The sequence below is a fragment of the Rhyacophila brunnea genome, unplaced genomic scaffold, assembly GCF_057557595.1.
Source record: "Rhyacophila brunnea isolate RB1 unplaced genomic scaffold, BYU_Rbru_1.0 scaffold_5, whole genome shotgun sequence".
Lineage (NCBI taxonomy): Eukaryota > Metazoa > Arthropoda > Insecta > Trichoptera > Rhyacophilidae > Rhyacophila > Rhyacophila brunnea.
In genome coordinates, this window is record NW_028233170.1 from 11,253,093 (window position 1) to 11,267,908 (window position 14,816).

The 14,816-nt window shown below is 35.9% G+C and overlaps 1 protein-coding gene across 1 annotated transcript in view; it reads right to left on the minus strand.

Annotated features, from left to right (window-relative positions):
- wb (wing blister) overlaps positions 1-14,816 on the minus strand; it is a 129,541-nt gene that overhangs the window by 12,013 nt on the left and 102,712 nt on the right. Inside the window, exons 17-22 of the mRNA XM_085955467.1 lie at positions 14,315-14,481; positions 12,103-12,416; positions 10,495-10,779; positions 5,474-5,648; positions 3,194-3,350; positions 1,910-2,166 (exon numbers count right to left, since the gene is read on the minus strand). Of these exons, the coding sequence (XP_085811593.1) occupies positions 1,910-2,166; positions 3,194-3,350; positions 5,474-5,648; positions 10,495-10,779; positions 12,103-12,416; positions 14,315-14,481 (1,355 nt within the window). The remainder of the gene's footprint in view (positions 1-1,909; positions 2,167-3,193; positions 3,351-5,473; positions 5,649-10,494; positions 10,780-12,102; positions 12,417-14,314; positions 14,482-14,816) is intronic.

A 14,816-nucleotide genomic window follows, 5' to 3' on the forward strand; every position in this document is an offset into this window, starting at 1 on the left:
TCAGGAGACGAAAAACAAATGTCATAATCCTATATTTAAATACATGGAGATATTTAAATAGTTATTTTTACAGTATATTAATGGTGTATTCATTACCATTACAAAGTGATTTAAAGAAAAGGATGGTTTTAGTCCGTTTAGATACAAAAAATATTCTGCATTACAAGGTCGATTTTGATAAAAACGGATATTCGGGAAACCAATCCTATAGCGACGATGTGTTCAAGTTTATTCCATATTTTTCCACACTCAAGATACCTAGCTTGTATACCACACCAAGTGGGGTAAGCCAGTCCCGTTCATTTTATGTTCCTTGGCTAATACTATATTTTATTATTATTATATTATCAATATATGTACAGTTCTCTCTTAGTAATTCGCCGCTCAATTATTCGACAACTACTATAATCCGCCGTTATTTTTATTAGTTGAAAAAGCACAAAATTAAGCTCTATAATTCGCCGGTATACGAATGTCAAATTCAGTAGTCCGCCGCGTGCCTATGTCAACTGTCCGCCGTCCTATTTAACTTAACTGAGGCATGGAACACCTACTGGGACGCGCAATAATTTCATCTTGGAAAAAACTGTGGCCCTCCATGAATCAAGATGATGAAAACTGGGAAAAGGGAGATTTAATTCAATTAGAAGATTTGATTCAGAGGGCGACTGAAAACTCAAGAGCAAACGCAAAATGTTTTAGAAGAATGGATAGCACTGATTTCTGAGGAGTATGCGCCACTTCCATCTGAAGACGACGAGCTCATAAATATATCAAGAGGCTTAGATTCTGAGGATGAAGACAATAATTGTCAACCGACTGCAGCTCACACAGTCAAATCAGAAGACCGTAACACCCGTCAACACACTCGTCATGTTGTATAAATTACGAGATGACATAATCTTTCAACAATATTCAGGAAAAAAACAAACACTGAACAACTGTTGTGTTGAGTGATTTACTGTTTAACCCTTTACTGCATAGTGTCGCAAATTTACGACATTTCAAACTATTTCGATATAGCCAATGCCATCTGTGTAAATTATCAAATCAAATAATATCCTTTTTCGATGCCTAGAAAACTGTTTTACCATAAACATCCTCCTTTACCGATTTTGTTTGGACATTTCAAGAAATAAAGCATTTCTGCATTATAGTCTATGCATTTCTGCTATGACAGTGGACGAATTCGTATGTACGCGAACATCTGCATTTGTAAATAAATAAAAAAAAATGTATAGAAGGTGTGTACATTAGTTTTTTTTATAATTGTTATCATTTAGTTTTGTATTTTGTCATACTAAAATGTCAGATTTCCTAATGTCGTAAATCTGCGACACCACGCAGTAACATACAAAATTTATTGGAATTTTCGAAAAAAAATTTTTTTATTATTTTTCCTTCATTCACAAGGCATTTTGACACCAAGAAAAAATAAAATTTTTCCAAAAAAAAAATCATGCAGTAAAAAGGGTTAATACATAATTATGTAGGTAGTTAATAAACTTAGTTTATAAATATGTATAACGTAATACATACTAGATTTTGATTATAAACTGTAAGTTGCTAGTACAAATTTTTCAATAAAAACTATTTTTACGAAATACCTGTTTTAATTTTTACCATATTTTGTATGTATGCACTATAATCTGTCGCTTTCACTAATTGGGTTTTTGCGGTGGCGGATAACTGAGAGAGTACTGTACTGATTTTACAACATTTAAATGTCATAATATACATTGTCAATATAAATATTATATGCTATTTAAAAGAGAGAAAAAAATCATTTGTATATTTATCTCTCGTTAAACACAAAAAACGTATTCTACATAATAATATGATCTTTTCATAAAAACTGATTGTATTTCGGAGGCTGTTCCATGTAATGTTTAACTGATTTGTCACTCACTTTAGTTGAACATAAACTTTCCAAGCCATAGGTGACCGTAGCGTCCATCGGATTGTATCCTTCTTCGTCGATTGTCAAGTCACCGAGGCATCCCAGAAGAGCCGGTGGCAAGGAATGAATGTAGGGAGACGGTTTCCACAGTGGTGGGGTGCCACCTAGTAAATAGTCGCTGTCGATCAAATCCGGTAATGCACCAGAACTAATGACAGGCGGGTTCGGTGAACCCTGCTGCTCGTTGCCATCAACGTTGAGACTTCCTGTAATGATTATTCAAAGATTGCAATAAAACAAGTCGTTTTTAAATAAATTTTTCATGTTTCAGAATTTATATTTGCAATTATAGATGTTGGCATTTTGTTTTTCAAATTGTACTTGGACCTAATAGTATAAGCAAGTAGTCTATTTCTTGTAAAAAAAAATCTGTTGATACAACCTCCACTCTGTGGAGGTCCATATTATTATGATCTTAGGATTGAATACCGTATATATAAAAAAAACAGATAAGTACTGGCGATACAGTGTGAAATTTGCTATAAATGAATATGTGTTATGAAACCTAGCTTAAGAGCCGTTTTCCAGTTTTCACATACAATCAGTGGCGGCTCGTCCATATGCACTGCGGAACTGCAGCACCCCCAAGCAAATTGAGAAAAATGTAATATTATAATATACATAAATTTATGTATATTATATTATGAAAATATTAAATATTATTAAAGAGTGTTAAGCTTGCCCACGTACCAATATACCCAATAATAATTATCATAACCGGGATGAAAGTGATGCATTGCGTGATTTCATGCAGTACCATTTTGATAGAATAATGCTCGAATTGGCTAAGGGGGGTGCGGGAAGCGGGGCTCGCCACTCAGAGCTTACTCTGGGACTGCCGCTTAGACAGTAATACTAATATACTATTTTCGTGTTGCGAATGTCTCTGAGGACTCGGGTCTCGGGACAACGACTCTGAGCTAGTAGCGACGCGCGGTGTGAGTTGCGACAGATGTCGAGAGCAATTAAAACGTGATAGACCTTTTTTCAAGGAAAAAAGACAGAATAATCAATTTTATAATGAATTAAAAAAACTTATAATATTTAATAATTTTGATGTTACTAGTAAAATATAATCCAAATAATCATTTATTTTTATTTTTGATCAACCGCAGCACCCCCAGATATAATATCCAAGAGCCACAACTGCATACAATATTATTAAGGTTCTATGTATTATAGAGAAAATTTTCTTCTTCGATTTATACAGAAATTAGCAGATGTTTCTCTTACCTTCTTCAATTTTGTTGAAAGCTCTGGCTGCTTGTACTTGAACCAATTTCCCTGTGTTATATTTTTCGGTTGTGTTTATTTCCAAGCGTGACTCTCCAGCATAGTCAATCCTGAACACCACTCGACCTTCTCTTATTTGCAACGAAACAGAACGATTCTATGCGGAAACAATAATAATATAAGTAATATTATTACACATTACATTTAGTATTGAGAAAATATTATAGCCACTAAAAGAGATGATGGTTAAATTATCTGTAGCAGGAAAACTCAAATGATGTGCATTAATATTTGGTCATTAAAGAAAATAAATAGTATATTATAATCATTTCACTGTAATGTTGTTAACACTGCCCACGTATGAATTAAGGTAGAGGTTGGCAACACAACATTGTTATTGTCTATTACCACTCAATAATTATTGTAATCTGTCATAATGCCTTTATTCAAATAAATACTTCACGTATCAAATTATCAAAGTTTATTAAATTGCATGAGCATAATACAGTTACAGTGAAACTCCGATTCTACGATTTTCAAGGGACCCTAAAAAAGATGATAAATGCGGGAAACGATAAATGCGGGATATATAAATTTGTTTTTAAAAAAAATTTACATTTGCATTTTAGTTGCGATTTATCAAAATTCGTAATACGAGATGCCAAGCAAGTCTGAGCTGCCTGTGCAAACAAAGCAATGTGACTGAATCACTGAAAGGTCAGGCGAGATTGAGCGCCTACCTAACAAAGCATAATAAAAAGTATCATACACAATGCAACAATTGTTCTTATGGGTGTTTAGCGGGACTTTAAAAAATGAACAATCCATGCGGGAAAACGATTTATGCGAGAACGGTAGATCGGGGTTCCACTGTACCTACGTTAATTGCTTCTTTTCCTCTTTCCTCTCCCTCTTTTATCTCATTTCTTATGCAAAAATCATAAACACAACAATAACTTAATAAACAAATGGTTCGCTACGTGGAGTATTGATAAAACTTCAAGAAAATATTAGTGCCTGAGTACACGTCCATGGATTTAATATCAACAATAGCATGTAAATTAATCTATCGCGATAATAACTTACTGTTTACACACAAAAATGGCAATTGTATGTTGGTTGATGTTGTGTGGATTTGTGTGCTGCGCAGTGTAGTTCGTTTTTCTTCCGGCAGGTTCGCCACTATGCATGCCTTCTACTGTGTATGCTCAAATATCATTCAAGCTGCTACTATGTATCTTGTGAAAAATTCAGAAGCCGCTGAGCTTTCTTGATCCATGCATGCAGTTTTGCAACTTGCATGATAATACGTGTTTACACTTTCATTTTATTGTTATGGCCGTGATAATACGTACTCCTAGCGGTAAATCCATGCACGTGTAAATGGGCTATAACGTCACTATTTGTGCCTGTGTATCATTAGACTTGAATTTACATTAGGGGTAAAAGGGTTATAACCCAGTGCTGAGGTCAGGGTCTAAAAAAACAATTAACTAAGGAGGCGAAAAGTTTAAAAATAAAAAATATTTACACCATTAATCAACATCTTGTAATGGTAATAGTGTCCGAAATGTTATATTTACTAGAAATTGATTGAACGATATGTAATTTTTCAAAACAAATTTTTGAGACGAGTAGGTAATATTAAAGAACAAAAGAATAAATAGAATTCTGATAGGCTATACCCCCATTACACTATATTTTGAAGTAGAGTTTTGAATGTGTGAGTGTCCTACGAAAATGAAACAGACATTATAGATGTGCAATAATGTGTGTTGCAACCTTCAAATACACTAATATTGAATGAGCGTCAGTGCATACATCGAGAACAGTTGTCAAAACGAAGGACAAGCTTAGTTTATCCCATATTCTTCGACACTCTACTACTTAGGTATTTCAGTTCCCATTAATTTTGTGTTCCCTGGTTTTACTATTTGTTTTTTATGTATATGTTAGCCCATGGGCCAAACCAACCATATCTATCACATAGAACAATATTATTATGAAACCAGTGTATTTTCAATAATTATATTATAAAATGTGTATGTGATATTATGTTTGTAATCTGAACACATTCAGAATTCTGACTATATTGGATGTAAAAGCACTGAGTCTACAAGTAAGTGCATATAGTGATTCCAGTCCTCCATTTCACTCTCACTTTCCTCCCCTATGGTTGCAGCACCCATCGTAATACAGTCCATTTATCTATAGGGGCCAGGTATCATTATGAGAATGATGAATAAAATTAGTAAAATAAATATAATGATGAACTCTTACATTTGCTTCATCCACAGCCAAGAATAATAAGGCATTCTCATCAAAGGTCTTGAATGTGAGCAATATACTGAAATGGTTTTTGTTGAATGGCCTTAGATCAGATCTTTTTAAAACCGAATAGCCAGCTCCGTTCCAGTAATACATGTTGTGTTCAGAATGACTTACTTCATCAGCCCTATAATAAGAAATAAAAAACATTTATCAACACTGACATTTTATATTATGAAGTAAGTCGGTAGCTACTGTGATGCCAAATGATTACATATAAGTATATATATTTGACTGAAAAACTTAACAAGAGAGGAAAACCAAAACTTCGAAATTAGTTAAGAGGATACAAGAGTGAAACAAAAAGAATTACAGTACACTCTCAGTAATCCGCCGCTCGATTATCCGACAACTACTATAATCTGCTGTTCTTTTTACTAGTTGAAAGCACAAAATCAAGCTCTATAATTCGCCGGTATTCGATGGTCAAATTCAGTAGTTCGCCGCATACAAGTATACAACGCAGATGAGACGGGTGTATTTTGGAAACTTCTCCTTCGTAAAACGTAAGCTTATCACCAAGAAAGTAATGTACCAGGGAGAAAAGTGCCCAAGGACCACATCACAATCATCCCGTGCTCCAATAAAACCAGGACACACAAACTGAAGCTTTTCGTCATAGGGAAAGCCAGGAATCCTAAGCCATTCAAGAATATCTGCCTCACTGAACAACTAGTTGTGTCAAGTGATTTAATGTTTAATATTTAGTTTATAAATATGTATAATTTAGTAAATACTTGATTTTGATTATAAATAAAACCGTAACTTGCTAGTACAAATTTCTCAAAAAAAAAAAAACGATATTTTGTATTCACTACTAGCTGAAGTACCCGGCTTCGCACAGGGTCGCTTCGTGGTTATATTTATCTTAGATATTTAAAAAATAATAAGAGGTAATTATTTTTTTAATATTAAAATATCTGTGTTATACAATATGGCAATATGAAAATAATTCTAATAGGAGTATAGGTCAAACAAAAGACCACTAAATTAAAATCGAATCCAAAGTATGCAAACCAAGGCCTGAACAAAAACGATGCATGAGTGCGAGTGAGAAAGTATTCGGCACCCTTATAATCTCTGCGACACGCGCTAGAGTAAGATAAAAGGTCTACATATGTTTTCGTTAGTTTCCAAAAGTATCGCCAACAAATCGTGGAGAATCGCTTCACGTAGCATCGTAGCTCGTGTTGCTAAATTGCTATTTTTTGTGTTAGACATAAAGTCAGTGGTAAATATTTTTTGTTAATTAAGTAGGAAAGATGGTTCTGTGTGTTGTATTAAAATATGGTAGCCGTACTGATAAGCATTAATATAGTATTACGTTTCATAGGTAAGTTGATACATGTTCGTGATAATTTATTTGTATATTATTATATATATTATCAGTGACCTAGTGTTTCTTTAAAATAGCTTAAAATATGGATATCTTTACCTAATGGTTGCATTTTGACCGCTTAAAAATACTATATAACGTAAAAAAATAGAAAATTATATTTTAATTCTGAGCGTCTAGTGCGAGCACTTTGGGCGAGCACTACCGAAATGGTCTATGGTCTCGAACATTTGTAGACGAATGCGTTCGCTCGCTCACAAACCAAACGCATGGCACGCAGCTTCGTTTAGCAATGCAACGGGTAGCGTCTAGATGTATCTATAGTCTATGATGCAAACGTTATTAATATGTAGTAAAAAAAATCAAAATTGCATGGAACAAACAAACAATAAACGTTGTAATTTATATAATACTAATTTAGAAACCTTCGCAGGTGTACGCACAACAACTCACAAAAGTTTCATCGCAATCAGTTGAATGTTATAGGAACGCTATCACCGGCCTTCCGCGTGTGAAGCAGAGATAGCAGGCCGTGATAACGTCATGGTCAAAGCGGGGGTGGGAGACAGAAACGCACGGGGTATTTGGTCAAGGCTGGTTTATTGTCAGTCGTTACATGTTATTGTCATGGCGGTCGGTCGGTAATTGGCGGGCTGCAAGCGTGGCTTCTTTGCGTCCTAGCTGCTGATGCTTGGCATCCGAGGCGATGCTCGCTGTCCGATGGGAGATAGGATCGGGGCTTGTGGCTTGGCGTGCTGCCGATGTGGTCCTTTATTTCCTGGAGATGCTTGAGAAGTCTGCCGACGCGGTCCTTTTGGCGGGATATGTATCTTGGCTTCGCGTCCGAGGCGAGCAGAGACGATGCTCGCTGTCCGGCGGCCAATCGAAGAAGACCTTTTCGCGCGTGTTCCGCCGTCAGATTCGGCGTCATCCCACTCTCGGTCGCGAATCTCCCTGTTTTACCGACAAATTGACCGGTGGCGGCGCTATCGGTAGGCCGCGTCTGTTTTGGCGAGATTCTGACGAATTTGAATTTCCGATTGAGGCGCGGGCTTCGCTCGGCCGAGGGTTTCGATAACCGCGAAGAGTGGATGTAGGCTGTGGTATTCTGGGAAAGTTGATGGTTCGGTCCGCCCTTTGAGGTAAGTCTCCTGTGGGAGACTTTCATCTGGTATCAACGCATACGAATAGAAAAGAAGATGATTTTCTAATTCAGAAATCTTCATGGGCATGCGCACGACAACTCACCAAAGTTTCATTGCGAATAGAAGAAGAAGGAGATAGTTATTCTAATTCAGAAACCTTTGCAGGTTTTGGCACAATTATTGACGAAAGTTTTATTGCAATCGGATGAATGGAAGAATATAAAATAAAAGAAGAAGATGGTTGTATTAATTCAGAAACCTTTGCGGGTGTTACCACAACAACTGACAAAGGTTTCATCGCAATCGGATGATTAGTGTAGGAACCATACGAATAAAAGAAGATATAATGAAGAAGAAGAAGAAGATGGTTGTACTAATTCAGAAACCTTTGCAGGTGTTGGCACAACCACTAACGAAAGTTTCATCGCAATCGAAAGAATGGTATAGGGAACATACAAATAAAAGAAGATAGAATGATGAAGAAGAAGAAGAAGAAGGAGATGGTTGTACTTATTCAGAAACCTTTGCGGGTGTTACCACAACAACTGACGAAGGTTTCATCGCAATCGGATGAATGGTATAGGAACCATACGAATAATGTATAAAGTATAAAAAATAATGTATAAAGTATAGGAACCATAAGATATAATAAAGAAGAAGAAGGAGATGGTTGTACTTATTCAGAAACCTTTGCGGATGTTACCACAACAACTGACGAAGGTTTCATCGCAATCGGATGAATGGTATAGGAACCATAAGATATAATGAAGAAGAAGAAGAAGATGGTTGTACTAATTCAGAAACCTTTGCAGGTGTTGGCACAACCACTAACAAAAGTTTCATCGCAATCGGATGAATGGTATAGGGACCATACAAATAAAAGAAGATAGAATGATGAAGAAGAAGAAGATAGTTGTACTTATTGAGAAACCTTTGCGGGCGTTACCACAACAACTGACGAAGGTTTCATCGCAATCGGATGAATGGTACAGGAACCATACGAATAAAAGAAGATATAATGAAGAAGAAGTAGAAGAAGATGGTTTTTCTAATTTAGAAACTTTTGCGGGTGTGTGTACAATAACTGACGAAAGTTTCGTTGCAATCGGATGAATGGTATAGGAACCATACGAATAAAAGAAAATAGAATGATGAAGAAGAAGAAGATGATGATTTTTCTAATTCAGAAACCTTTGCGGGTGTACATACAACCACTTACCAAAATTTCATCGTAATCCGATGAATGGTATAGGAACGCATACGGGACAGACAGAAAGACAGACAGACAAACAGGCATACAGACAGACAGACATTCATTTTTATATATAAGATATAGCCTATACTCTTCACGAAAGTGCAAGCAATAAGTTAACAAAGTTTTATCGCAATCGGATGAACGGTATGGCAGTGCATTCAATACGAACAAACAAACAAACAAACAAGCACACAAACAAATATTATTTTTTATATATTAGATAATCCGCCACTTTCACTAATTGGACATTTGTCTGGTTTTGGAGTGGCGGATTACTGAGAGCGTACTGTACAAGATTTCGAGACGCTTTTTTTCATAACACACATCTTATGAATAAAACAAAATATTTTAAGTATTCTTCTTATACAAAAGGTTTATTTGTTCAATTTTCAGAGGTTATTTTATAACCCACTAAAAAAAATATCAAAAATTTGCTTTAAACTATCAAAGAAATAAAAGTAGTAATCGTCTATTTTTCAGATATTCAGATATTTAGTTTTTTGATTCATGTCAAAATATATCGATAATACATCAATAACTATTACATTATTCTTATTTTCTTTCGACCATGTCCGATCCTAATAGGATCATATGGGCCTCCACAGAGTAGAGGTTTGTATTAACAGTTTTTGTTTTTTACGACAAATGGATGTCAGCCACTTGCTCAACCTATTAGGTCCATACCCTGACAGACACAAATTGAAAAACAATATGTGTACTTGCCAGACCCAGGATTCGAACCTGGGACCCACGGCGTTATAATCCAACGCTTAAGCCACGCGGCCACCGTGGATGACATTATTCTGGGACCAAATTGGGTATAGAATTATACAAGCCCCTCCCATTTTCGGCCTTTATGGCTGTGATACTTGACAGGGCATAAATGTTGGACATAAAAACTCGATGCATGCACTCGAAAAATAAAGCATTCCAATGAATATTTGTCCCAGTGTAAAAACAATGAAAAAAAAAATCATTAACTTTAAATTTATTACACAAAAAGTAACATTAAAGAAACCATATTATATAGTTCATCTGACGGCACTTGATTTGGTCACTGAGGAGAAATTTGGATGATTTTCGATTGAATCAAACCTTTTTTGAGGTTTTCATTTATATTTAATCCTTTCCACGCAGACATTTGATATAATTAGGATGTTATTTAAATGCGGTAATGAAATAGTAATTAAAAGCTCCGCAGTCAACAAGTTAAATATCAAAACCAATTGGTACTTACCCTTCAGTGCATCCTTTACAACTGTCTTCATTAGGCTGACTATGGAAATTCCAAAGACCGATTTGTCTATCATTGAAATAAATCTCGTGCAAGCATCCCGAGAGCCCGGGACTCTTCTGAAGGTTTGAGCCGATGCTGCCGATCCAAGCTAGATCGCCGGATTTCACGTCGAACATTCCCCACGCTGGGTTGCTGGTGTTTGAGGCCGGTACTCTGGGAGACATTAGAGTCTCAGCAGATTCGGGAACTACTTTACTGACATACAGTTTGCCTACATTCCATATTCTGAAATAAAATTGGAGATAACTTTAAATTACACTTTAATGATTTTAGTTAGACAGTGTAAATGTCATAGGTGTCAAATTCCCTTTGTTAATACTATTCTGGTATGTAGTATTATAGCAATTTGATATACATAGATAACGCATGCTATTAAATTTTTAAATTATAATGTATATAAGGTGTCATTTCTATAGTTATAGGTATATTCCAGTCGACTGTCAGAGTACTGTATGTAATGTAAAAGAACAGACGGGAGGAGGTTAAGAGATATACATGAAAATAATTGTAGTTAGTAATCGTAAAAAGGTTTTTAGTTAGTGGTGGGGGGGATATAGATATATAATATGTGAAAGAGTGGATGTAATTTTTAGTGCCTTAAGCCTTGTCCACATGGTACGTTTTGACTCTCGTGTAACAAGTTGTGCTCCTCCGTGTACATGTGATCTCATTGAGCCGTCCACATGCACTCATGCCGTGACGACTGTCGCATGACAAGCGCCCGCGATCGCTAGGCTTTCAAGATCGCGGCGTTTACAGCCATTCCAAAATAAATTATGACCACATGGCGCTCGAACGCGACAGTTTTTATAGCTACTGCAAAACCAATTACGTCACCTAGCTTGTAAAGTTCCGAGAATACATATTGCAAGTTATCCCGAAATACAAAATCTCATAGAAACCGAGTAACACGATTAAGTTGTTGGGCTTTTTTCTTGCACTCGAGTTTGGTTTTTATGCCAATTCAAAAATGAATTACGTCACCTAGACTGCAGCAAGTTTAACGTGAAGCGTGGCCGTTTCGAGAACTACAATACTGACAATCCTTTTATAATATATCGCAGCGCCACGACGGCGGCCATGACACTTAAACTTATAATTTTCGCACTCTAACTTGTTCACTGCCAAATGGATCGCGTTCTCTGGACAGAACACATGTTTGGTATTCGAGGGTAAAATGCGGTGGGACACGCGTCATCTGGACAAGGTCTTAGTTGGGCATTATGAGGTATTGGATCTTTCTCTATGCATTTAAGCCACCACATACATAGAAGTGACACGGCATGAAGTTTGATTCCGCTCAATTTCTGAAACATTTCTTCCTAAACTAATCTTTCTATTTATATCAAATCAAGCATCAATATTGTAACCATACTGTACTTAGTAAGAAATCACATGTCCATGTGTAATTCCGAGATTGATAAATACTAATCCTGTAATCCCGGACTGAAAAAGTACTAACCCTATAATCTCGGGATTTAAAATTCTGTAATCATGGGATTAAAAATTTTATCTGGTATTTCAATACGTAGTTAAAATATTTCTTACCTTTCTGCATCTACCCTGTACCAGCTGTAATCTGATAGAATGTTGGAATAAGTTTCCAATTTTTCTGGATGCAGAATGTACGCAGTGTCCCCTCCAAGATTCCATGAAAAGCGAATCTTCCGATTGACCAGCTCCAGCTTGATAAAGTCTCCTGTGGTACTGCTGGGGAGGTGGAAGAGGATGGAGTCGTGCGCGTTGTCAGGTGAGAGGGCGAGGGTTGCGGAGATCCGACTCGTCGTCGAAGGGGAGAGGCTGGGAAGGCGATATGAGCGGTAGCAGCCGTTTTTGGTAGCCGATTGAAGGGACACTCTTATCTGTAATTGGTCATATAGAAATAAAATTAGATTGCAAGACATATGCAATTTTATTATATGAAATACATATATCGTTTCGGAAGTTAGTAAGACAAGAATGAAGATATTTTATAAAAAGTAATTTTACGAGAAAGAAAATACTTGGACGAATGTTACAATGGTTAAAAACACTAAAATCACGTAATGAAAGTGTGTCCATTCGCCTATGACTATAGATGAGCTCAAGCTGATATTGGGATTATCATGAGATACACCATGGGCAAAAGATTTAATATCCTCATGGAGATATTATACAATGTCCTAAATTTGAATGACACAGAGTAGAGCTACGACCTGCAGATGTTGTTGAAAACGTTGAGAAGTTCAAACGTGTCCTAACATTGGGGAGGGTGGAAAAGATTGGTAAAATTGTAAGGTGTTTTAAAATATTGATCATCAGCAAGTTGGGTGCCAATAAAAAGGTTTATTATATTGTGTCGGTGAGCCGGCTGCCTCGCCGGTAAGCAAGTTTTCGTAAGCATTCGTTTTGATTTCAGATGAGTCAATTAGTGACACATATTACAATTATTAGCTTAATTATTTTGAAGGAATATTCTCTGGCCAAGTTGCAGTAACATACAATAAGACCATGCCAGTCACCCCATATAGGAAAATATACACTACTATGTGAAGGGTACAAAAAACAGGCTCATCGCATTTTTTTAATTTTTGAGATTTTAATGCCAATTTGTTCAACAGTGGAAGTGCTCAAGAATGTTATGATTAAAACTACCAAAATCAATTTCATTGCTTATAAATGAAGGTGTCGTCAAGGCAAAAATCAGTTCATTGTGTATAAAACTGCACAAAAACGTTTTTAATAGTTATTTTCACTTTTATTATATTTCAAAATAAATGAAAAATCAATATATAATTAATTCTTTTACTTAATATTAAGCCCATTTTCCAATCAATAACGATTTCATTCTTCTTTTTGCTCTCCTGCTTAATTATCATTTTGTCAATGAGCCTGTTTATGCCGTGTACCCTTCATATCCATTGAATAACATATTTTTTTTTTGTATGTATATAAATAATCATGACCTTGCTTTTTCGTACAAGGTGGTGGGAGGGTTAGTTGCATTAATTTGTGGCTAATTATGTTCCTCCATTTATATCTTTAATTTTCTTTATGGCACAGAATTAAATATTTTGTGTAGTGTTCTTGTGTTGTTCTACTGCTTAGTAGATACTTCGTAAGGCTTTTGGAGGTCAATTTCATGTCTAGACAGAGTCCTGATAGTCCATCACTCCCTTTCTAGTGTATGGCAGTCGTTGATGACATGCCACACAGTTTGAGATGTGTAGCCGTCACACGGACAACAGTCATCGTCCCTCAATTAAAATCTTTTTAGATAGGCTCGCACCGCTCCGTGGCCTGTTAGTATCTGTGTGAGTTCGTATGATATTTTTATGTTCCTGGCAAGAGTGATGACAGAGTTTATGTTTGGAATAAATTTCTGCGCTATTGATCCTGTGGCGGATGTTGTGTATCTGTGGTTCCATAACTCTATTGTGTCATCTTTTAGTTTTTGTTTTGCGTAACTTAGGGCGAAGTGTGTGGAGGTTGAAGGTCTTTTATCTGTTGTGGTTGTTTATAACATATTATAATAACATGTTATAAGTACGTCTTCCTTGCCAAATTGAAGAGAGGGCCTGAATAACAAATCCTCACTCAGAAAAGAAGAGGCAATATGACAGCGGGTCACAGTCAAAGCCTATATATAAAAAAACTCGAAAGTGAGTGAAATAAATAACATTTAATCATAATTCCATATTATGGTATCTTAATATATTACACCGGACCGGGAAATTTCAATACATATTTAATGTTATATAAATAGTAATTTGTTACTTACTCCATCTGCAGCATGCTTGGCTCTCTGTATTTGATCTCGTAGCAACTGCATTTTGTTGGCCAATGAAGCATTTGAATGATTAATCTCAGCCACCCTTAGCTGAGCCGCGTCTATTAAGCTGGATGCTAAATCACTAGCTTTTCTTATGGTGCCTCTTAGTAATGATACTGAAAGGGATGGAAACAATACTTCAAGGAATTTATTGTAGATGGCATCAATGAATATTAATTATAATGAAACTACAAGAACTTTTTTACACCTTATATGACAATAATTTTTACACAGTTCTACTTAATATGAATGGCACCTAAAATCATTTTCTCATATTCTTAGATTATTATTACTGTACGCAATATTTGACAACTTCTATTTAATTTGGACTATTCTCTATCAACTACGTATTATTAGAAATCAGTTTCCTATATAATTTACAGACTACGGCTCCCTTTCTTGATTAAATAATACTTCATCAGGGACCCAAAAAAAAAGTAAAAAATGATTC